Raw genomic sequence first — 22317 nt, 5'->3', positions numbered from 1 at the left:
CGGAGAGGACTCAGCCCCACTCTTGTTCCGGGAAGAAGCGGCAGCTTCTATTTTCTCCTGAGCATCATCTTGCAGGGATCCACTTCTGTTTTCCCCCGAGCATCCTGCAGGGCTCCACGCCCGCCGCAGAGCCCTGGCCCGGGTTCAGCAACACGCCTGAGCGGCTGCTTAAGGTTAAGCGCACATGTAAACCCAGGTGAGGCGCGCCGGGGAGGGGATTTTGCAGCAGCCGAGGGTAAAACCCCGCTGAATCAACACCTCGGGGTGGTGCCAGCACATCTGACTGCCTTGGCATGACCCAGCAGCGCTCCCGCCTCCGCCCAAACCCCCAGCTCCCGCAGCCCTTCCCTCCCTGCCCTCTTGCCCCCCTTGTATTGCAGTGGGGTGCTCAGCACACCCCACCCTGCGCACATACCCCAGCCGAGCATCACACCCCCCTGCCTCCAGAACCAAAATGAATCCCCCAGCGTCACGCAAAGGGTCTTTCCCTCCCTTCCCTGCCTGTAAAAAAACAATAATACAAACCCAATGATTTGCGCTCTCTACAACTCCCTGAAAGGAGGGTGGAGAGAAGGCGGGGGTCGGTGTCTTCTCCCAAGGAACAGGCGATAGGACAAGAGGAAAGGGCCTCAAGTTGCGCCAGGCGAGGTTTAGGATGGGTATTAGGAAAAATTTCGTCACCGAGAGGGTTATCACACATCGGAACAGGCCGCCCAGGGAAGCGCTGGAGTCGCCATCCCTGGGGGGATTTAAAAGACAGGCAGACATGGTGCTGAGGGACATGGGTCAGTGGCGGCTCGGGCAGTGCTGGGCTAACGCTTGGACTCGGTGATTTTTAAGGTCCCTTCCAACCTATTCTACGATTTTGGTAGTCAAAGGCAGGAGAGCTGTGGGACCCACCGAGTCGCTCGTGGGGCGTTGCCTGTTTAAGAGCCGCCGTTGCCGTTTTAAAAGAGCCGCCGTTGCCGTTTTAAGAGCCGCCGTTGCCGTTTTAAGAGCCGTCGTTGCCCGCTGAAGCGCGGTGGGGCCCGCGCTCGCCCTGGAGTGCGCATGCGCAGAACCCGTGGCTGCAACATTCAAGCCGTTCGTTAGCGCGGGGGGATCGGGGAGGGGGGGGGTTCCGGGGGGGATCGGGGGGTCCGGGGAGGGAGGGGATAACGCGGATCTGCCCGCCCGGGGGTTGCCCGGCACGGCGGGCCCGCCCGCACCATGGTGTCCTGGATACTGAGTCGGGCGATCGTGTGAGTGGGGGCCGGGGGGGGGGGTCCCGGTGCAACCGGGGTGTGTGGGGGGGTGAAGTCTCCGGTGGAGGGAGGGGGTTTGCCCGGGGTGGTTCCCATGGCGGGGGTGGGCTGCAGGGAGGGGATGCCCGCGGGAGTTGAGCCAAGCCCCCCCTTTTAACGGACAGCGCCCCCCCCACCCCGCCCCGGGCAGTCCCTATTTAACGGACAGCGCCCCCCGGGGGGTCCCCGATTAACGGGCAGCCCCCCCGGGGGTCCCTATGCCGGTCCCGCTTTAGCGGAGCTGCCCCAGTTAGGAATTGGGAGGGGGCGCGGAGCTGCTGGTGGGCGACCAGCGCTTCTGTGGGGGCAACCAGCCCCCCATCCCGCCCCGGAGATGGGCAAGTGTCTCGGACCTGTTGCTGGCCCCCTGCCCGTTCCAGGGGATGGCGAGCTCGGCTTTGGATCCTTGCCACCCGGGCCCGCTCGCTCCCCTGACTCCCACGCTGTGGCCACCTGGGCTGGGCGGCCGGTGGCCGAGCGTGCCCATGGCGGGGGGGGCAGGCACCCACGGCCTCATCCCCGGGTGGGAGATCAGGGTGATGGCAAGAGCGATGCCACACAGCGGGCAAGTGATTTCCCTACCGGGTGGCCCGCAGCCCTGAGTTGCCGGGCCACCAGCTGCGCGTTTGGGGTTGCCACCTCGCCCACGGGCAGCGGGGAGGTTGTCACCGGCGGGACTGATCCTTGCCCTGCCTCCTGCCACTGCCTCGACGGGTCGGGCCGGTCCCCGCCGAGGGTGGGCGAGGGTTATTTTTTTATTTTTGGGAGCGCCGCCGCGCTCGCAGCCGGTTCTCCCTCCTGTTTTCCTGTGCCTTTTCCCCAGGGCCGCGGGGCCGGCATGGCGCTGGGGGGGCTCAAAGCCAAACTGCGGCGCTGGGGGCAGCGGCTCTGCTATTCCACCCTGCTGCTGCTCTACGCGGGCTGGCCGGCGTGCCTCACCCCCCCTCTCCGTTACAGGCTGGTTTTCGGGATGCTGTACCCAGCCTACGCTTCCTACAAGGCTGTGAAGAGCAAAAATATCCGGGAATATGTGAGTATGGAGGAGGAGGGGGGGGTCAGGCAGCTCCTTGCCAGGCTCTAACCCCCAGGGGTGACCCGCTTGCCCGCTCCCCCCAGGTCCGCTGGATGATGTACTGGATCGTCTTCGCGCTCTTCATGGCCACCGAGACCGTCACCGACCTCCTCATCTCCTGGTGAGCCTGGGGGACGGAGGCAGGGGAGGGGGGGAGTGGGTCTGGCAGGGTCCCCGTGCCCTAGAGAGGGGAAGGAAGGGGGCCTGATGCTACGGTGAGGGGTGTCACCCCCCCTGCAAGGGGGCAGGATGTGCCGTTGGACCCCCCCCACCCACCCAGTATCTTCTCTTCTTCCCCGCGCCCCCCCCTTTCCCTGGCAGGTTTCCCTTCTATTACGAGATGAAGATGGCCTTCGTCATCTGGCTGCTCTCCCCCTACACCCGGGGGGCCAGCCTGCTCTACCGCAAATTCGTGCACCCCACGCTGTCCCGCAAGGAGAAGGTAAGGGCTGCCTGGCTCCTGGTCGGGGGGGGGTGGGGTGTGGGGTGTGTCCCATGTGCCCTGGGGTGGGGGATCTCGGGTGGCTGAGAAGGACCCTGGGACGTGGCGATGCCCTGGGACGTGAACGCTCAGCGCCACCGCGGTTGTTCCGGCAGGAGATCGACACCTGCATCATCCAGGCCAGGGAACGCAGCTACGAAACCGTGGTGCGTTTCGGCAAAAGGGGTCTCAACATGGCAGCCACCGCCGCCATCCAAGCGGCCACCAAGGTACCGGGAAGGGGACAGGATCCTCCGCTTCCCTGAGGATGTTTCATCCATGGGGATGCTGGCAGAAAACTGCCACCCCCGACACGGGGCGGCAGGAGAGGGGTGTCTGGGTGCCCGGTGGGATTGTATCGCCTGGGTGCGTTGGGGTTTGTCCTGTGGGGCTCATTTCCATCCTTTCTGTGTTATTTTTCCCCCCCACACACCCCCAGAGCCAGGGCGTGCTGGCCGGGCGGCTCCGCAGCTTCAGCATGCAGGACCTGCGCTCCATCCCCGACGAAACCCCCCTGCACTACCGGGACCCCCTTTACCTGGAGGAGCAGGAGAGCCACAGGCAGCTGCTGGGTGAGCTTGGTGGGGGGGGGGATGGACGACGACAACAAATTACGGCGGTAGGGGGGGATTTACGCGAGGGATACGGTGGCCGGGAGCTGTGGTGTGTGTCCCCTTGTCCCCAGGCTACAGCGTGCCCGTGGCCGGCCGGCAGTACGAGAGCGAGACGGAGGATGAGGAGCTGTGGTCGGACTTGCAGGTCTCTCCCAAGCCTTCGCCCCACGGCCGGGACCACAAACCCCTCTCCCGCAGCCAGAGCCTTCGCTCAGTGAGGAAGACGATGCCGGGCAAAGAGGTACCATGGTGGCGGTGTGTGCGGCGGGGGGGGGGACACGGGAAAATGCCATGGCGCGGGGCTGGGGACAAGGGGGACCTGACCCATCCCTCTCCCTGCCCAGGGCTCTTCCCGGCTCTTGCGTAGCCGGATCAGGAAGAAAGCGGCTCCACCGGAGCAGGACAGCTAATGGTCCCGGGAAAATCCTCTGCCGCAAGTCTTAAGATGAGTTTGCTGCTGAAACAGCGGGGGCAGGGCTGGGGGGGAGCCACGGTTGGTGCCTCCCGGCCCTGGGGAGGGGGCTCTCCCCCCCCACACACACCCCGCTTTACACTGTAAATACCGTCCCTGACCTCTGCGGCCGCACCGGGCACCTCCCTCGCTGAGACAGCTCGGTCCCCACGCTGATCCCAGCCGTGTCCCCTCCCAGACCCCGCTGCTGCGGGTCGGCACCTCTCCCGTGGGGTCTGCCCCCCCTCCCCTTTTCTCCCACCCCGTGAACACTACAGGCTCTGCTGGGCCCCCCCCAGCCCTCTCCTGCTGCCGTCATGCCTTACCCCCCACATCCCCTGGGAGAAAGCGAGGGGACGTGCCTTGTCCCATCTCTCCTCTGAAGCCAAAGACACAGCCCCTGGCCACGGTGTGTCCCCCCCCCACACACACCCCCCAAAGCTGACACCCCCCATACTTGAAACCGGGGCAGCGATGCCTGACCCTGCCCTGCCCGACACCGCGTGGCTTTTAACCTTCTCCCCCTCCCAGACGGGGGCTTTTTGTACACGGGAAAAAAAAATAAATGTTGTATCAGACTTTCAGAAACGGCCGTCGTCCCCTTTCCTTAAAGGCTGTCCCCTTCCCCGGGGAGGGGGCACACACACACACACACACACACACACACACACACACCCGCTCCGGGGTGCGTGGGGCTGTGGTGGGGTGCAGTGGGTGGTCTCCGTGGGGCAGAGTGGGAGGGTGGGTGTCGGGGGTGCAGGGACGCATCTCAGCCCCTCCTTGCAGTAGCCGTGTCCCCCACGGTGTGGCCGCAGCCGCTGTGTGTCCCCCCCTGTCCCCTGCTAGGACACTCGGGTCCCCGGCATACAGCCAGGGCTGCGGGCAGACGTCCCCATCCTTGGCCACCAGCCCCGGCTTGTCCCAGTGCTCCCGGCCGTGGGCATCTCCCCACCGGGGCTCCCCCCCATCTCCCCTCCCTTTGCCCCTTCCCCCGGGGTCTTATCCCTTGCCCGGAGTGGGGGACAATGGGGCACAAAGCCTCAGTGGGGCGGGCAGGGTGGCACAAGGTGACGATGCTGCTCGTGTTGCCTCTCCTGTCCCCGTGCCCCCCGGCAGCCCTGCTGTCCCCCGCTGCCCTGCTCTCTGGCATCAATCCCCTCGCTTCCAATCCTTCCTGCCCTCGCCCCTCGGGCCAGCTTTATTTTTAGCCCCTGGCTGCTTTTCGCTTTTGGGGGTCTTCCCAGGGCAGGGAGAGCGCCTGCCCCTGCTTGTAGCTTCCCCCGAGGGAGGCAGCCGACACCCCCCCCCAACCCCACCACGGAGCTTGGTAGGGGGGCGTCCCGGGGCAAGCAGGGGTGTTGGAGCAGATTAGGTGGAGGTGGCTGGATTAACCGTGTAAAACTGTCTCAGAGACGATTACTTAAAGCAGCGGAGAAGGAAGGCTGGGTGGGGACAACGCAAGGGTCAGGGGGCTGCCCGTAATCCCCCTAAAGCCGCTTAGGGAACATGGTTCCTCCAAGGATACAGCCTGGGGAGGTGGCTGGGGCTGCCGGCCCCCCCCCACCCCGGGTACCACGGTTGGGATGCTGAGCTGGGAAGTGGGGTACCCCCAGGATGGGGTACCGGCCCCCCCAGCCCGGGGCTGGCCGGGAGGAGGCTGGGGGCACGCTGTGAGCGAGGTGGCAGCAGTGTAGAACCATGGGGTGGTTTGGGTTGGGAGGGACCTTAAAGCCCACCCAGTGCCACCCCCTGCCCTGGGCAGGGACACCTCCCACCAGCCCAGGTTGCTCCAAGCCCCGGCCAACCTGCCCTTGAACCCCTCCAGGGATGGGGCAGCCACAGCTTCTCTGGGCAACCTGGGCCAGGGGCTCACCCCCCTCACAGCAAACAATTTCTTCCCCAGATCTCATCTCAGTCTCCCCTCTGTCAGTGTAAAACCCTTCCCCCTCGTCCCATGGCTCCCCTCCCTGCTCCAGAGTCCCTCCCCAGCTTTCCTGGAGCCCCTTTAGGGACTGGAAGGGGCTCCAAGGTCTCCCCAGAGCCTTCTCTTCTCCAGGCTGAACCCCCCCAGCTCTCTCAGCCTGTCCCCACAGCAGAGGGGCTCCAGCCCTCCCAGCATCTCTGGGGCCTCCTCCGTCCCTGTTCCAACAGCTCCGTGTCCTCCCGATGTCCCCAGCGCTGGAGGCAGCACTGCAGGGGGGTGTCCCCGAGCGGAGCAGAGGGGCAGAATCCCCCCCTCGCCCTGCTGCCCACACTGCTGGGGACGCAGCCCAGGCTGCGGGGGGTTTCTGGGCTGCCAGCGCACGTTGATGGCTCGTGTTGAGCTTCTCCACCACCAACACCCCCAAGTCCTTCTCCTCGGGGCTGCTCTCCAGCCATTCTCCACCCAGCCTGGATTTGTGCTTGGGATTGCCCTGACCCACATGCAGGACCTTGCACTTGGCCTTGGATGGGAGCCTGAGCATCATCCGTCCCCAGGACGGGGGGTTGGTGGGGAGCGCCCCCGTTGCCCAGCTTGGGGAAACTGAGGCACAAGCAGCAGCGACCTCTAAGAACCAGGAAGGGAACCAGGACTCCTGGCGCCCGACCCCAGTTTTGGCAAGAGCCCCGCGTATTCCCCAGGGAGAGAAACTCAAGGAGGGGGTGAAAGCTGCCCGGGGTGGTGCAGCCCGTCCCCCCCCACCACCACCCGGGGTCTGAGGCACCCCCCTCCGGTGCCAGCGCTGATCCCAGCTGTGTCAGCGCGCGGGGCTGTGCCAGGCTGCAGTCAGCAAAGCCGTAATCTCCCTTGGCTGGCAGCGCTTCAGCCCGGCAATTACATGGCTGACCTGAGCTCGCCCGCCCGCGGCCACCGTCCCCTGCGGGGAGGGGGTGGCGGGGCTGTGCTGGCAGTGAGGGGGGGACTGAGCCCCACTGCGGGGTCTTCCCCGCCTTTCCCCGGGGCAGGGGTCCTCACCGGAACGGGGTGAAGCGTTCCTCTGCGTTCCGGGGTTGCCGGAGGTCACGTAAGCCGGGCAGCTCGCGTCCCAGTAAGCAGCTTCCCTGATGGAAAGGCATTAGTGGGAGCGAGGGTCAGGTCACTGCCCCGGCCGCTGCCTCCTGCCAGCCCCCCCCGCCTTCCCTGTGCCCCCCGTTCCCCCCTCCCGGGGCTTCCCTGTCCTCCCGCTTGCATCCCTGATTGCTGGCAGGGGGACCGGGTGACGCAGGGGTGTCCCCTCTCCCAGCGGGACAGGGACACACACGTCTGATGCTCCAAGGAAGTGTGACACTAAACCCCGGGGCAGCTGGTGGCCCCGGGGACAGGCACGTCCCGTTCCTGGCAGGCAGCAGCCTGGAGATGGCATGAACCGGTGCCTTGGCATTGCCAAAGGTCAGCGCTGGGGGGGCTGCCACGGCCGGGTGCCGTAGGAGGTGACAGCCCCGGTCCCGTGCCCCGTGGCTGGCTCTGCTCCCTCCCCGGGTCGCAGGGTGGCGGGGGGATCGTTACTCATTAACGGGATCCGCCGGCCAGACCTCCCTGGGAGCCGCTGCTGGCTTTGGGTGCCGTCCCCGGTGTCCCGCAGCCCCCAACCCTCAGCATCCCCCTGCGCTGCTGCGGGGGCCAAGCACCGGTTTTGCGCCCCCCGACCCCATGCTGGTGGCACCGAGTGACCCTGCAGCCCCCCCCCCGCCTCCCTCCCTGCCCCTTTCCCAGCTCATTTCACCCCACTGCAGCCAAACTGGGGGTTGCTGCCCTTCTGGAGGAGGTGGGGGGGGGATGCTGGTGCCACCCCTGGGGCTGCCCTCATCCCCCTCAAACCGGCCGTTTTGGGGGTCCCTGACAGAGCAGCACCCTCCTGCAAGCCGGCCCCTCCGTGGCGGGGGTCCAAGTGTCCTGGCCGGGTGTCCCCCCCGCCCCATCGCCGGCCCCCTCCGTCCCCACCGCCTGAGTCAGCTGTTCCATCAGGAGCCATGTGAGGCCTCGCACACATGGCTCCCCGTGCGGCACAGCGCTGTATTTTTAGCAGACGGTATCAAAAGCATAATTATGTCTGTTGTTTAAATGCAGCCTCTTTTTTTTTTTTTTTTTTTTTTTTTTTTTTCTGGCGTCCCCCCCCCCCCCCCCCCCCCCCCTCCGGGAGCTTTCAGCTGCCTCCCGCCGCAGAGGGCAAGGAGGCACCATGCGGAGCTGCAGGGGGCAGGGGGCTCGGCAGGGCAGGGGGTAAAAGCCCCCCCTCTCCCCATCACCGCCGGGCAGGTAAGACCTTCCTCCCCCATGCTGGTGGGGGGGTACACACACACGCACGCAGCACTCTCTCCTGCATCCCCCCCCACCATCATGTCCTCAAACGCACACCTGCCCCCGGGCTGCCATCACCCCACTGGCGAGGAAGAGGATGGCGAGGAAGAGGATGGCGGGTGGGAAAGCGCGGCGGCAGGCGGGGAAGGGGCGTTCGAGGTGACGGGGGTGTGGGAGGACACAGCTGAAGGAACGCTGCATCCCGCCCCCCCCCCCTCAAATCCTCCCCGCAGCCGCCTGTCCCCCCCCCAACACCCCCGGGGACCTGCCTGTCCCCAGCCAGCCCCGTTCACAGCCTGCGCTGGCACCGAGGACGATTCCGGCTCCGCGTCCCATGGCGGGAGCCACGTCCCCACCGTGACACTTGTCGCTGAGGATTTTGGGGGGGGGGGGGGCGCTGCTGGGCTCTGAGGACCACGCAGCATCGCCGGGTACCAAGGGAAAGCTGGGAGGAGGTGGGCAGCGAGGGGGCAGGGGGCCGCCCGCCGTCGGTGACTCCCTTTTCCCTGCGCCCAGGAGCCGTGCTGCCCCATCGCCATGGCTGGCCGGCGGCGGGGGCAGAAGAGGGGCAGGAGACCCCCGTTGCCCCCAGGTAGGTGCTGTGGGGACCCTGGCGTGGGGGGGGGGGGGGCGGGGGGGGGGAAGCGGGCAGCAGGCAGCTGCCTGCCCCTGCCTCCGCGGCGTGCAGGTGGCAGAGGGCTGCCCGTGTCCCTGGCTGCCATCCTAAGCCTTTGGCCCCGGGGGTGAGCTTTTAATTACATCAAGGTATTTGAAGCCGGTTGCTGGCGCTGGGCTGGGTAAACAGGAGTCCCCGGAGGCTTTGGGGGGGGCGTGGGGGGGGGCGGGGGAGAGCTGAGGGGGTGGCACAGGACGGGCGCTGTGCCCCCGCTCTTGGCTTCGCTGGGACATCTCGTCCTGCCCGTCCTCCCCCGGGATGGGAAGGAGGGATGCGGGGACGGGAGCATCCAGCGCCATCCCGCACCGGCTCCCGCATCCCCCCGAGCATCCCCCCTCGCCGTGCCTGGGGCTGGCACGCAGCCGCATGGGCACGAGGGACACCCGCAAAGGTGGGTTGGCGGCGGGCAGCTGCGACGTCCCCCGGTCCCCTCTCCGCGGCCAGTCCCTCCTGATGGGGACAACCTGCCTCCGTCTCCTTGCCCCGTCCCAGCCTTCGCCTTGAGGAGGGCGCGCAGCATCCCAGAGCTGCCCGGGGATGGGGTGACCTGCGCTGCCCACCCCTCTGCTGGGGGGGGTTGAGGAAGGGCAGGGGGTGTCGGGGTGCAGCCCCCCAGGCCGGGGTGGGGTGGGGGGGAGCGTCTCCTTTCTCCCCAGCGGCCGAGCGAGCGGGATTAGCGCTGCTTACTCACCTCCCCAGGGAAAAGCGGGAGATTAGGGCCGGGAGCGGTGTCCGACCCTGCGGCGGCGGGGCCGTTACCGGCGGGGCAGCTGCCCAGGCCACGCCGTACCGGCAGCCAGGGCTGGAGGGGAGCGCAGGCTGCCAGAGCAGTTGGGCTGTGGCCCTAATTCCCAGAAAGCTGCTCGTGTGGGAGTGAGTGTCCTCCCGTGCCCTCCGCTCCGCCGCAGCCTCCAGACTCCTGAAGGTTTGACGTGGGTTTTTGGTGTTTTTTTTTTTTTTTTTCCCCTTCTTTTTCTTTTCTTTTTTTTTTTCGTTTTTTTTTTTTTTTTGTAAGCACCGGGTGCAGATTAGCGAACGCTCTCCCTGCCATCGCTGCCGGGTGCTGGGCTAAAAGGAGGTGGGGGGGGGGGGAGAACAGGGTTGCTTTCCTCTGCCTGTGCCCTCATCTTCCTCACCTGCGTCATGGTGGAGGCAGGTAGGTACCGGGCTCGGTGCTGGAGCTCTGAGGAGGAGGGGAGGAGGAGGAGGAGGAGGAGGAGGAGGAAGGGCTGGGGCTCTGTGGATGCAGAGGGAGCCGGAGGGGGCTCCGGGCAAGCAGGAGAAGGGGCATGTCGAGTCTGTTGTGCATGAGAAAAAGGATGAATTCCAGGCTGTTTTTGCGGTTGGAGGTGGCTGGCGGGTTCTGGAGGTGGCTGGCGGGTTCTGGAGGTGGCTCGTGGGTTTTGGAGGCTGCGGAGACTTTTCCTGAGGTCCCTGGAGCTGGCCTGGGCAGGGTAGGGGAGGTGGGAGCTGGGGCAGGGCTGGCAGGCTCCTCGGCATCAGCAGAGCGGGGCTGTGGGGGGACCAGTGAGCTTTTGGCACCGAGATCCCCATCCATCCCCATCCATCCCCCTCCCCAGTGCTGGAGCATCCCTGCCCCGCACGGCCACGCATCCCCCCATGGTCCCAGGGGACACCATGGGGACAGCGTCCCTCCACCCCGTGTCCTCTCAGCGTCTGTCCCCCCATCCTCCGGCGTCGAGCCGGGCAGGGATGCCGAGGTTTCTAATTCGGGAGCTTCCGGCCTCCTGCAGCGTCTTTCTGGCCAGCACTTGGGCTCGTGGGTGTTCGCCGTCCCTCTGCTCGCCCTCCGATTTAAGGGAAAAACCAGGGAGACTGGAGCTCTGGGGCCGAGCCACCGAGGCAGAGTGTGTCCCCCTCCCGCCCCAGGGCGGGGGGTTCTCTCCCAGCAAAGCCTCGCAGATCTCAAGCCCAGTCCAGACCCCCCTGCTTTGCCCCGGGGGACCTTCTGTGGGTGATGCTGGGACAGGCAGGGAGCTGGTGGGTTCTGGAGGTGGCTGGTGGGTTCTGGAGGTGGCTTGTGGGTTTTGGGGACTGCGGAGACCTTTCCTGGGGTCCCTGGAGCTGGCCTGGGCAGGGCAGGGGAGGTGGGCGCTGGGGCAGGGCTGGCAGGCTCCTCGGCATCAGCAGAGCGGGGCTGTGGGGGGACCAGTGAGCTTTTTCCACCGAGATCCCCGTCTGTCCCCATCTGCCGGAGCCACGGAGATGGGGCGGGATGGTGGCCAAGCCCCAGAAGAGCTTGCCGGCAGCGTGGCAAGCCCTGCGGGGGCTGCGCTGGCCGCGGGGGAGGCTTCGCGAGGGCCTCCCCAGCACAGGAGGAGCAGCCCCGCCATGGCCGGGAGGGTGCAGCGCCCGGAGATGCTGCCCCAGTGCAGGGTGGGAAATTCCCTCCTGCCCCTCCAGCATCCCCCCCGCCTCCCCGCTCCCTGCTGCTCATGGCCCCCTCCTTGGGGCTTGCCAGCATCATGCCAGCGTCCCCTTCTCCATCGCTCCCTTGGCACCCTGGGCACCCGCTAGCCCATCCGGCCATGCCAGGATGCTGCAAAACCCTTCCCGGGGCGCTCCCGACTCCCATCTCCCCACCCCCGGAGCCCTGACGGAGCCATCATCCCTGGGGAACGATGGGAGGGAACGACGGGAAGAGGGTTTTTCTTTCAGCACCTTCTCATCGCAGGAAGGCGCGGGCTCGCCCATGCCCCGAGCCCTGTCTGGGTCCCCTCCCTGTTCCCTGGCACCCAGTGGGTGCAGCGAGCGGCAGCCTGAGTGCCGCAACACCACCCCCCCCCCACAACCCCCCTCACCCCCGGAGCCCTCCCCTCCTCACCGAGCGGGGCCAGAGGGGACCCCGCTGTGGGTTTATCCACGCTGGAGGTGGGATGGGGACCCGCTGGCATCGCGAAGGCGCCCTGGTGGCACCCAGCGCCCTGAGCCACGGCGGTGCCGGCAAGGGTTAACCACGGCTCCTCGGCTCCCAGCGGGGCCAGACCGCACGGCAGCTGCTGAGCTGTAACGAAGCCCCGTGGTCTGATGTTAATCACGCTGCTCAGCTCACGCGGGCCCGTGGCCTGCCTTCACCCCATCGCCCCGCTAGCCCCCCGGGCTGCCCCGCTAGCCCCCCGGCTGCGGTGCCGAGCCGTGCCGTGCCGTGCCGTGCCATGCCGGGGGAGGCTATGCGGAACGGCTGGGGTTTATGTAAGGCGTGCGAGCTCCGCGCAGCGTGTCCCCGGGACACACACACACACGTTACATAAACCCGCTGGCACCCATCGTGTGTGCGTGTGTGTGTGCGTGTGTGTGTGCGTCCCCCTCCCCGGGTCCCTCTCCCGGAGCCCACTTGGGGGTCCTGCTGCCCCACGCACCCGGCTGGAGCATCCCACCCCCGGGAGAGGGCAACGGGGCGGTGGGAGACAGGGGGTTTGGGGTCGGTGTGTCTCGCTGATGCGACGTAGCGGTGCTGGGGGGGGGGTGTGCGTGTGCTGGGGGGCGGGGGGGACGACGCTGTGTGAGCTCTGCCAGGGTGGCAGGCCCTGGCTCTCGGCCGGTGGGCTGCGGGCCAGGGCTTTAGGTGGCCCCAGGTGCTCCTCAGCTCTGGGCAGGGCGGATGCTGCCGTAGCAGCCTCGTGCTCCGCGTTGGCCCCTTGACACCCCTCGGACGGCATCCGGGTTCTACAGCCCGGAGGGGAGGCAGAGGAGCTCTGCCTTCATCCCAGGCAGCCGGAGGAAGGATGGCGGCAGGGGGAGGGATGGCGGCGGGGGGACAAGGCTCGGCTGCAACGCAGGGCAACCCCCGGACTGTTGCACAGGCGAAGTGTCAGCACGGGTTGAGGCCAAATCCTTACGGTTTGGACAAATCTGAAGGCGTTATGAGCCCCCGGGATGCCCAGCCCATGGGGTGGCCGCGTGCTCTGCACTGGGCATGCCACCGCCGGCACCCCCCCCATCCTCCATAGCACCGGGAGCTGAAGCTCTTGGCCCATCCCGGTGTTTCTCCCATTCCAGTTTCGCCCGGAGCGGGCGGCCGGCGTCTTTCATTGGCGACAGGGTGGCTCGGGCCGCCTTGCCGAACAAAGGGCGCTTTCTTCGCGCGGGGCAGAGCACACCTGCCCGCCTTTGGCACGGCCGCCGCTGCCTGCGCCGGTACCCCCGGGGCTGGGCGGCACCGCCGGCACCCGCGCCGCTTCCCGGCCCTCAGCTCGCTCCCGGCCGCCCAGTCGCTGCCGGAGGAGCCGGCGGAGGCTGCAGGGAGCAGAGCCGCCATCCGCCGCCTCGTCCTGCCATCCCTCGCCCCAAGATGCCCAAGGCTGCCTAGAGCCGGGGGGAAGGTCCTGCTGGCCGCCGTCGACGCTCCCTTGGGTGCCTCTATCCCTCACCCCCCCAGCACGCCGGGATCCCCCCACTGCTAGGACGATAGGCAGGAGGATCACGGAGCTCCCCAGACCAATGGATCAAAAACTCCAGCTCCAGCATTCGGAGAAGAACGTCCCCAGGGCCGCCCGGGCGGCTTTCTGCCTCCTCCAGATCCCGGAGCCGGATCCCTTCAGCCTGTGGGTCTAGGTGCTCCTGACGACCCCCCCCCCCCGCGCCCCGGCATCGCCTTCTCCAGGACCCGGTGCCACCGGCGGAGACGCCCACTTGTCCTCGCCGCTGCAAGGGAGGTGGCGGGGTCCCCCATGGACCCTCCAGGTAGCTGGCTGTGCCGTGGGACGGCGGGGATGCTCGCCGAGCGATGGGACCGGCTTCTGGTGCTCTGGATGGGATTGAAGGGATAGGGGGACAAGGCAGCTTCAGGGCACCGGTGCCCGGAGCATCTTCCCGGTGTGGGGCTGGGTGGGAGAGCCCGGCTGGGTCCCGTGCCCCCGGGGGGACGGGGTGGGTTTGCCCAGGGTGTCCCCACGCCCCAGGGTGTCCCTGCTTGGGCAAGGAGCTTCCCGGCAGCATGGGAATGGGGACTTTGACCTCCCCTGGGAAGCAGACGTGATGGGGACAGGTGGCTCTGGGGACACACGGTCCCATCCGGGGCACAGCCACCTGCCTGGCCATTGGGGGTGGCTCTCTGCTGCCCCACATCAGGGCTCGGAGATGGGTGACCCCCATGCCTGTCCCCCACGGCTTCTCCGGCCGCTGAGCAGGGAGGGCTGGGGGACAGGGGGTGGCATTTGCTCCGCCGGGAAGGGATGCGATCGCCGGCTGCGGCAAGGACTGCCTCCGAACCCTGCGTCTGCGTGTGGCCTGGGTCCCGGAGGAGCGTTAATCCAGCAAATCTCCCCAGGCATCTCTCCCAGGAGGGGCCTCTGGGAGCTGGGAGCTTCTCCCCCCCCGTACCCCCCCACCTCCGTTGCTGCAAACCCTCCTGGGAAGCGCAGCCCAGCCCTGGCCGGAGGCGAATACCTGCGCGGGGCAAGGCCTCCCCACGCTGGGTGCCAGCGGCCGGGCGCGGGGCCAGGCTGGGTGCGGAGGGACGGGTGGGCGCAGGGTGCGTGCCGGCCGCCAGCCCCGCCGGGATGGGGACAGGAGGGACGGGACAGGGTGGGGACCCGCTCTCCGGCCATGTGCCCTCCCCGGGGGACAGGGGGCCCACCATCCCCTCGCCGTACCAGGGAGCCTCCCATCTGGCGTGGGAGGATGGAGCTGGGGGGGTTGAAAGCAGCCCCCCCACGCCAGCACCAACCCCCACCATCCCCGTGCCTCAGTTTCCCCCCCCCGTTGCCACCCACGTATGGTTGTCCTGGAAGGGTTCGGTGCGTTGCGGTGTGTCCCACTGATGTCCCCCTCCCTGCCCGCAGGGTCCGGCCAGCCCGGGACGGCGCTGAGCACCACATGAGCGGCAGAGCGACATGGCCAGCGACGCGAGGATGGGGGAGACCCCGCCACGGTGGAGGAGAGCCCAGGAGGCAGCGCAGGACGCCCGGGGCATGGAGAGCAGCGGGGTGGTCTTGTCCCGGAGCACCGCCGCCGAACTGGGACTCCCGGGCTACCAGGAGCCCGGCAAGCTGAGCTATGGCGTGGAGAAGGGGTGTCCCTGGAGGGGCTCCGAGGGATGCTTGGGGACAGGACGGGAGCTTGCCGGTGGCCGGCTGGGCTGTCCCTACCCACCGGCCCCACCGTGCCTGCGCGACACCCTGTGCCGCCCCAAGGATGGAGCCGAGCTCCCGCCGCTGCTGCCGCCCAGGAACGGGCAGCCCAAGGCGGGCTGGGATGAGCCCTGCAAGGACCACCAGGGGCCACGGTGGGCTGAGGCCATGCTGGCCCCCCTGGCCCTCTACAGCCACGCGTACCACCGCTACCCCCTGCCCTTCCCGGGGATGGAGACTCAGCGCCCCGACACCACCGGCAAGCCCCGCGCCTCTGCGGGGGACGGTGCCGGTGACCCCCCGGCATTCCGCCACTGCCCCTTCCTCGTGGAGGCCAAGCACAGCCCCTTCCTCCTGTCCTCGCTGCTGCCCACCGGACCCCCGGCTGACCCCCCGTTCGGCGGCGGGGGGACGGAGGGACCGGGGACGATGGGCGACGGGCGCTTCGCCGGCGTGGACTGGCGCCTGGGCTCCTACGTGCCCGCCTGGGGCCAGCCCATCTACCTGGGGGTCCCGCCGAGGTGCAAGGCGGCTCCGTCCCCCTTCGAGGACTGCTCCAGCTCAGGGAACAAGGTAGGCAACCCCGGGCGGCCACGCTGGCGCCTGGCACCGATGGTGGCACCGCTCCGGCATCCCGGGATGCTCAGGGCTTGGCCCCCGCGCACCCCGGGTGACAGCGGGTTCCAGCCTCAGCTGAACCCGGCTGGGAGCGGCGGGTTGCGAAAGGCGATGCTGGCACCGGCTCCGGGACAGGGCTGCACCCGGCATCGGTGACCCCCCAACCGCCATGCAGCCCCTCGCTCGCTCCCGCAGCTTGGCAGGGTTGCGGGGGGGGTCCCCGCGAAGGGATGGATGGGGCAACGTGCCCATGGCAGGGAGTGGGGGGGATGATGGTCTCCTCCCCCTCCCCACCACGGCGTGATGCAAGCCCCCGGGGCTGAGTCACGGAGCCGCGGCACGGAGGCGGCGGGAGGCAGAGCCGCCAGCCCGTGGGTGCGCCCGTCGCACCCCGCGCCGCTGCGGCTCCCCATTCCTTTCCCACGCGGGCAGGGGCGACACGGGCACCCCACGGGATCGGGCACCCGGGGCTGGGAAGCACCGGGCGGGTGCCCAACTCAGGAGGGTGGTGGTGGGGAAACTGAGGCACGGCCACGGCATGCCCCCCGTCACCACCTCTCGGTGATGTGGGTGACGGAGGCAGGGACGGGGACCCACATCTGGGGTGACGCCAGCCTTGACAGCCCCTCTGCTCCCCTCCAGGAGTTTTACCCGAAGAAAGAACCCAGCTTCCACCCCCCGGCCAAGGACGAAGCGCTATCGCAGATGCTGGGCAAGGGCCAGGCCGGGCAGGATGGAGACGGGGAAGGGGAACCGGCGGTGCCGGAGCTGCCGGGAGCCCCGTGGAGGGATGGCCGAGCAGGGGGCAGCTCGGCGGTGCCCGCTCCCCATGCCCGCACGCCTCCCCCCAGCACCGGCCACCCCCTCTTCCTCCTGCAGCCCGGTGCCGTGGGGGGCTGCGGGGGTCCCTGGGTGGGCACACGGGCCAACACCACCGATTTCCCCCCGGAGCCGGGCTCAGGCCGTCCCTCCGAGCCCAAAGACCTGGAGTACCAAAGCCTTGGAGTACCGGGGGAGCCTGACACATCACCTCCGCTCACGGATGGGCACTACCCGCTGGCCCTTGCCAAGCCAGAGCCATCCCCGGCTTGCTTCTGCCCCGCACCGGGCTGCGATGGGTGCCCGGGGGTGGGCTGTGGGGTGCTCGGCCCCTTCGAGCCCACCCTGGGCATCCCCGGGGACCGTTTTCCGTGCCCACCCAGCAACCACACCAAGCTGAAGAAGACCTGGCTGACGCGGCATTCGGAGCAGTCGCTGCCGCGCTGCAAGGCTCCCCGGCGGGACGGTGGCCCCGAGCTGGCCGGTGAGGGCAAACGCTCGGCCAAGCGCCCGCACGGCACCGTCGACGGACCCCACGCTGCCGGCGAGGGTGCCGGGGCTGCCAAACGGGGCATGAAGGCCACCATGGCTGTGGCATGCCCGGAGAATGGAGGGGACGCGGAGGAGAGGAGGATGGAGCTGGGAGAGGGAGGTAAGGCTCGGGGGCGGGGGGAGATGCCTGGTGGGTCCAGGGAGACGGAGGTGGCAGCATCAGATCTCTGGGGAAGTTTTGCATCCCAGTTCCCGGCACCCACAAACACGAGCCGCGAACACGTGAGGGCTGGGAAACCTGCTGCGCTGGGGTTTTTCCCAGCACGGCTGGCTCTGGCAGCGACTCCCAGGGCGGGGATTTAGAGAAATGCCCCTTTGGAGCAGCGCAGCATCCTCGGGTGTGATGCCCTAGGGGGTGGCAACCACCGTGTCTGGCTCGGAGCTCTCAGGGAGGTGCTGGCATCTCAGCCCTGACCTCCGCAGATCTCCAGCCCTACTTTCCAGCCCTACTTTCTGGCCCAGTTTCCAGCCCCCGCCGTGGCTTGCCGGTCCCTCCCGGTTGGTGTGTCCCCATCCACGGTGTCCCAAAGCACCTTCCCGTCTCCCCTAGAGCCACCGGAGCCGCGGGAGCCCTGGTGCCTGCAGAGCGTGCCCTGCACCACCCTGCCCGACAGCATCCCGCGGTGCTGTGCCTGCGCTGCCCGGGCCGCCGGGGCCCCCGAAGGCGAGGAAGAGGAGGAGGAGCCCCCCGAGAGCACTTGCAGGCTGCTGCACTTCCGCAGGTGAGCCCGGGGCTCCTGGGGAGCTCGCAGCCCTGCCCGGGATGGGGGGCTCCCAGCAGCTTTGGAGCATCCTCTCCCATCATCCTGCTTTAGACCGTCCCCCTCCTGCACCCCACTTTTGGGCATCCTCCCTTGTCACCTCACTTTAGAGCATCCCCTTCTGTCACCACTTTGGAGCATCCTCTGTCATTAGCCTGATCTAGAGCATCCCCTTCTGTCACCCCACTTTTGGGCATCCTCTCTTGCCACCTCACTTTTGAGCATCCCCTTCTGTCAGCCCACTTCAGAGCATCCTCTCTCATTACCCTAGTCTAGAGCACCCTCTCTCATCACCCCGCTTTAGAGCACCCTCTCCTGTCACCCCACTTTTAAACATCTTCTCTTGTCACCCCACTTTTGAGCATCCCCTCCTGCACCCCACTTTTGAGCATCCTCTCTTGCCACCTCACTTTTGAGCATCCCCCTTCTGTCACCACTTCAGAGCATCCTCTGTCATTACCCTGATCTAGAGCATCCTCCCCTGTCACCCCACTTCGGAGCATCCCCTCCTGTCCCCTCTCTCCCCCAGGTTTGCCTTTGGGGACGACGGGGAGCTGAGTGTCGATGGCTTCTGCACCCTGGGGGAGGCGGATGGGGACACGACGTTGTGGCTGGAGGGGTCCGGCCCCGAGCGAGGGAACAGGAGCACGGGCAGCAGCCTCTGCCTGGCCAAGTACCTGCTGGGGGTCCTGGGGGACCCCTTCTGCGAGGCCGTCCGCCGGGACAGGGACGTGTGGCCGGGAGCCCCCGGCGGGCCCGAGGGTAAGCGGGGACCGGGTTGTGGGGGTGACGCCAGTGGCACTGGGGAGGCTGAGCGCTGCGTTTCCAGCAGGGGTGACGGCCTGGAGGCGGGGGGAAGGAGCCCCCCAGCTCTGCGACTGCTGCCAGCGCGGCTTCTTCAACTCCCACTGGAGCTGCACCAGATGTGGCTTCCAGCTGTGCCCCGAGTGCCACCGCAGCAGGCAGGAGGCTGATGGCCACGGTACGGGGACATGGTTGGGGGGGGGGCTTGCGAAGGGGGTGTCAGCCCCGCGGGGGCTTGGTTGGGGACGAACGCGCCCTTTCTCTGATGCAGAGGGTCCGGCGCAGCTGCCTGAGTGCATCCCCGGGCAAGACCACCACGTCGCGTCCCTCGTCCCCACACAGTTTGTCCCCACCTGTGGTGAGTGTGTCGTTCCCCCCCCCCCGCCCAACCCCAGGACCCCCCCTTTGCCCACTGCCAGGGGTTGATTTGCCTGTCCCCCTTCTGTCCCCAGTCCTGACCCAGCTCTGGAAGCTGCTCCACGAGGTCCGGGCTAAATTCAGCATCGAGTCACACTGTACCTGCGGGGACGGGGCTGTGGAGCAGAGCCTGGTGGAGCCCCCGGGGAGCAGCCAGGTACCGGGGGGGGGCATGACTGGTGGTAAAAGGGGGTGCAGGTGCACCCCAACCCCTGCAAAAGGGTGCCCGAGGCGGGGGTTGTGCATGATGCTGGGGAGGGGACCAGCCTCGGGGACAGGGGATGTGGGTCCCCTGCGGATGCCCGCATGGACCGGGGTGTTTCAGGAGCTGCCGGGGGCTGCGGTGCCCACCCTCCCGTCCCGCGGTGATGGCCCAGCCGACACCTCCCGACCCATCAAGGAAGGTAGGGCCGGCTGCGACCCCCCCGCTGCGGGGACAGCCCCACTGCGGGGGGGTCGGGGATGCTGCACCGCATCCCCTGTGGGGTGCTGGGTGGGGGGGGACGAGAGGCGGAGGAGGGCGCGGGCAGCCCTCACCCCTTTCTCCCCCCTGAGCAGAGAGCCCCGAGGGGGGGCCACCATCGCCGGGGCAGCCGCCCCCCCGGGGGGCCGTGCAAACCGCCACCCTCTGCGACCTCCTCGCCTCCACCGCCGTCAAGCTGTGCCTGGGGCAGGACGGGGTGCGCATGGCCTTCGCCCCCGTCTCCCCCGCTTTGCCCAGCGTGAGTCCTGTGCTCTCCCCCCCCCCACCTCACCGACACCCCTCAGCAGGTCTGGGGGAGGGGGGGGGGGGGCTGTGATGGGCTGATGCGGTTCCCCTCCTTGTATTCCCCCCCCCCCGCCCCGCAGGACAACCGCTTGACCAGCATCCTGGACAGCATCATCGCCCGCGTGGTGGAGAGGAAGATCCAGGAGAGGCAGGCGGGGGGCGAATTGAGCCCCCCCAGCCCCCCTAGCCCCCCCTGTCCCTCCGGCCCCCCCACCTCCCACTGCATCCTAGCCCCCAGCGGGCTGCTCTGGCTGCACGACCCCGGCCACGCCAGCAACTACAAACTCTTCCAAGAGCACTGGCGGCGGGGCCAGGTGAGCCCCCCCCCCCAACCCCGGGGATGCACAGCAGCACTGCGGACCCCCCCTCTTACCCCCTGGCCCCGCTGAGCCCCGGCTGCCCCGGCAGCCTGTCCTTGTTTCAGGGCTGCAGAAGAGGCTGGAGGGGCGGCTGTGGGGGCCGGAGTCGTTCCGCCCGGCCGGGGGGGAGCGGGCGGTGGAGGCGGTGAACCTGCGGGTACCAGCCAGCCGAGTCAGGATGAGCAGCCGGGAGTTTTGGGATGGCTTTGCTGCCAGCGCTGGTAAGCGTGCAATGAGTTAGTGGGGTCTCAAGTACCATTCTGGGGTGTAAGGGGCGGGGGGGAGGGTGAGCCAGCCTGCGCATCCCTCCCTCGGCATCCCTTCCTCCCTCGGCATCCATCCATCCCTCCCTCCCTCCCTCCCTCAGCATCCCTCCCTCCCTTGGCATCCCTCCCTCCCTCCCGGCGGCAGGACGCCAGCATCCCCCTGAGTGATGCCGTGCTCCATCCTGCAGCATCCCCGAAGCCGGAGCAGGGCGGTGGGGACCTGCTGAAGCTGGAGAGTGGCTTTGGGGACATGGAGCTGTGCCGGTAGGTGATGGCAGAAGGTTCAGCAGGGTGTGCGGGGGGGGGGAATCCCCCCTCTGGCAGCCCAGTGCCCCCTCCCTTCCCCAGCCCCCCGAAACAGCAGCAGGGTGCATCCCGGTGTGGGATGCAGCGAGGAGGGCTGGGGGCGGCTCTACCCGATATCCCAGTATTGAGGACCGTGCCTGTGCCACAGGGCCACCAACCTGAGCACCAGCTTGCCACTGCCAGAGTACTGCGGGCCCACCGGCCGCCTCAACCTGGCCACCTACCTGCGGGGCCAGCGGGCCCGGCCCTGGCTGCGCCCACGGGTCTGCGTGGCTTATGGTGAGTGCCGTTCGGCAACCCTGCCGTGCTGGGGATGTGTGTGTGGGAGGGGGCGAGCTGGGCTCCCCCCACCCATGCCAATCCTCACCCACCGCCCCGCTCCCGCTTGCAGGCGTCAATCCCCAGGACCGGACCATTGGGACCAAAAACCTGACGGTGGAGGCAACCGACTCCATCAGCGTCCTGGTGCACACCGCGGCACGGGAGGGTAAGGTGGGAGCATGGAGTGGGGGGGGGGGGTCTCCCTGCCCCAGCCCCCCACCTGACCCCCCTCTGAGCACCCCTTTGCCCCCAGACCTGCTCCCACAAGCCGATGCCGAGGGTCTGGATGCGCCGCTGAAGGAACGGCTCTGGGATGCCGGCAGCCAACCCGGTGCCCTGTGGCACATCTTCCGCCCTGAGGATGCCGGCCGCATCAGGGATTTCTTGCAGAAGGTGGGTGCCATCACCCCTTGGACCCTCCTGAACCCCCGACTCCGCTCACCCCCACCCCTCTGCAGGCGTGCGAGGACCAAGGGCAGGAGGGGGTGGCCCCGGCGGAGCCCCCCGGCCGCTACCTGGACGTCTCGCTGCGGAGGCGGCTGCGGGAGGAGTGCGGGGTGAGCAGCTGGACCCTCCTCCAGTCCCTGGGGGATGCGGTGCTGGTCCCCGCCGGGGCTCCCCACCAGGTAGGCAGCTCAATTCCAACCCCCCTCCTCCCCCGGGGGGGGGCAGCTGTGCCAAAACCCCCTGGGGAAACTGAGGCACGGCTGAGCCCCGGCCCCTCACGCCGCCGTGCTGCGGGTAGGTGCAGAGCCTCACCGGCACCATCAGCGTGGAGCAGCGGTTCCTCTCCCCGGAGAACGCCGCTCGCCTGCGGGACCACAGCACCCACCCCCAGCTCCGCGCCCAGGTGGGTGGGTGGCGATCTGGGGGCTGTAGGGGGGTCCTGGTGGGGGGTGAGGGGTGCTGACTCCCCCCCTCCCCATCTTTGCACCCTTGCAGCTTGACGGCATGATCTTCTCCGCTGTGCGGGAGGCCGTGGGCATCCTGCGGGGCTGCAAGTGAGGTGGCCACGGCACGCCAGGAGGATGCTTGAACAAAGCCAGCGCTGGTGGCCACGGCCACAGCCACAGCCACGCCGCCGTGGGGACCCAGCACCTCTGGCTTGGTGCTTTGCTCCGCCACGGCGCGGGGATGCTCGGGGCGGGTGCGGGACAGCCGGGAAATAAAGTGTTTGCACCGTGCCGGGGCCACCGGCAGCACCAGCACCCGCTTCGGCGTCTGCCTTCATCCCCATCCCTGCCCGAGGGTGACCCAGGGGACAGGGTGGGGATCTGGCACGGGGTGGTCCCAGCCCTTGGTGGCTGGCGGAGGCCACTGGTGAGATGAGTTTGGTGCGGTCTCTGCACCGGCAGACTCACAGAGAACGGGAAAACG

General features: G+C 68.2%; 3 protein-coding genes across 7 annotated transcripts in view; 2 read left to right on the top strand and 1 right to left on the bottom strand.

Moving 5' to 3' along the window:
• The first annotated feature begins 1154 nt into the window (after positions 1-1154).
• REEP4 (receptor accessory protein 4) lies at positions 1155-4474 on the top strand. Its single transcript, XM_054225066.1, has 8 exons — positions 1155-1241; positions 2241-2313; positions 2400-2476; positions 2677-2797; positions 2953-3066; positions 3276-3408; positions 3522-3691; positions 3795-4474. Exons 1-8 carry the CDS (start codon positions 1210-1212, stop codon positions 3858-3860), a joined length of 786 nt encoding a protein of 261 aa, XP_054081041.1. The 5' UTR covers positions 1155-1209; the 3' UTR covers positions 3861-4474.
• Positions 4475-4541: 67 nt separating this feature from the next.
• Positions 4542-22317, bottom strand: part of FHIP2B (FHF complex subunit HOOK interacting protein 2B) — a 29409-nt gene continuing 11633 nt past the window's right edge. The window contains exon 18 of the transcript XR_008469921.1: positions 4542-4579. The gene's annotated coding sequence lies outside the window, so the exon portion shown is untranslated. The remainder of the gene's footprint in view (positions 4580-22317) is intronic.
• On the top strand, positions 8014-22110 carry HR (HR lysine demethylase and nuclear receptor corepressor). 5 transcript variants are annotated; one of them, XM_054225053.1, is made up of 20 exons: positions 8014-8138; positions 8697-8772; positions 14661-15521; positions 16209-17037; positions 17488-17659; positions 18228-18460; positions 18531-18680; positions 18774-18860; positions 18955-19076; positions 19245-19323; positions 19478-19641; positions 19769-20002; positions 20097-20268; positions 20502-20577; positions 20768-20898; positions 21011-21106; positions 21194-21333; positions 21399-21566; positions 21686-21790; positions 21883-22110. In XM_054225053.1, exons 3-20 carry the CDS (start codon positions 14712-14714, stop codon positions 21943-21945), a joined length of 3831 nt encoding a protein of 1276 aa, XP_054081028.1. In that variant the 5' UTR covers positions 8014-8138; positions 8697-8772; positions 14661-14711; the 3' UTR covers positions 21946-22110. The 5 variants fall into 5 exon arrangements, with proteins under 5 accessions (XP_054081028.1, XP_054081032.1, XP_054081030.1 ...); XM_054225055.1 differs by lacking the exons at positions 8014-8138; positions 8697-8772 and adding an exon at positions 9086-9247; XM_054225056.1 differs by lacking the exons at positions 8014-8138; positions 8697-8772 and adding an exon at positions 9749-9781.

This window comes from Rissa tridactyla, chromosome 20 (genome assembly GCF_028500815.1).
Source record: "Rissa tridactyla isolate bRisTri1 chromosome 20, bRisTri1.patW.cur.20221130, whole genome shotgun sequence".
NCBI lineage: Eukaryota > Metazoa > Chordata > Aves > Charadriiformes > Laridae > Rissa > Rissa tridactyla.
Note: the sequence above shows the minus strand (reverse complement) of the source record. Positions and strands in the feature narration are given on the sequence as shown.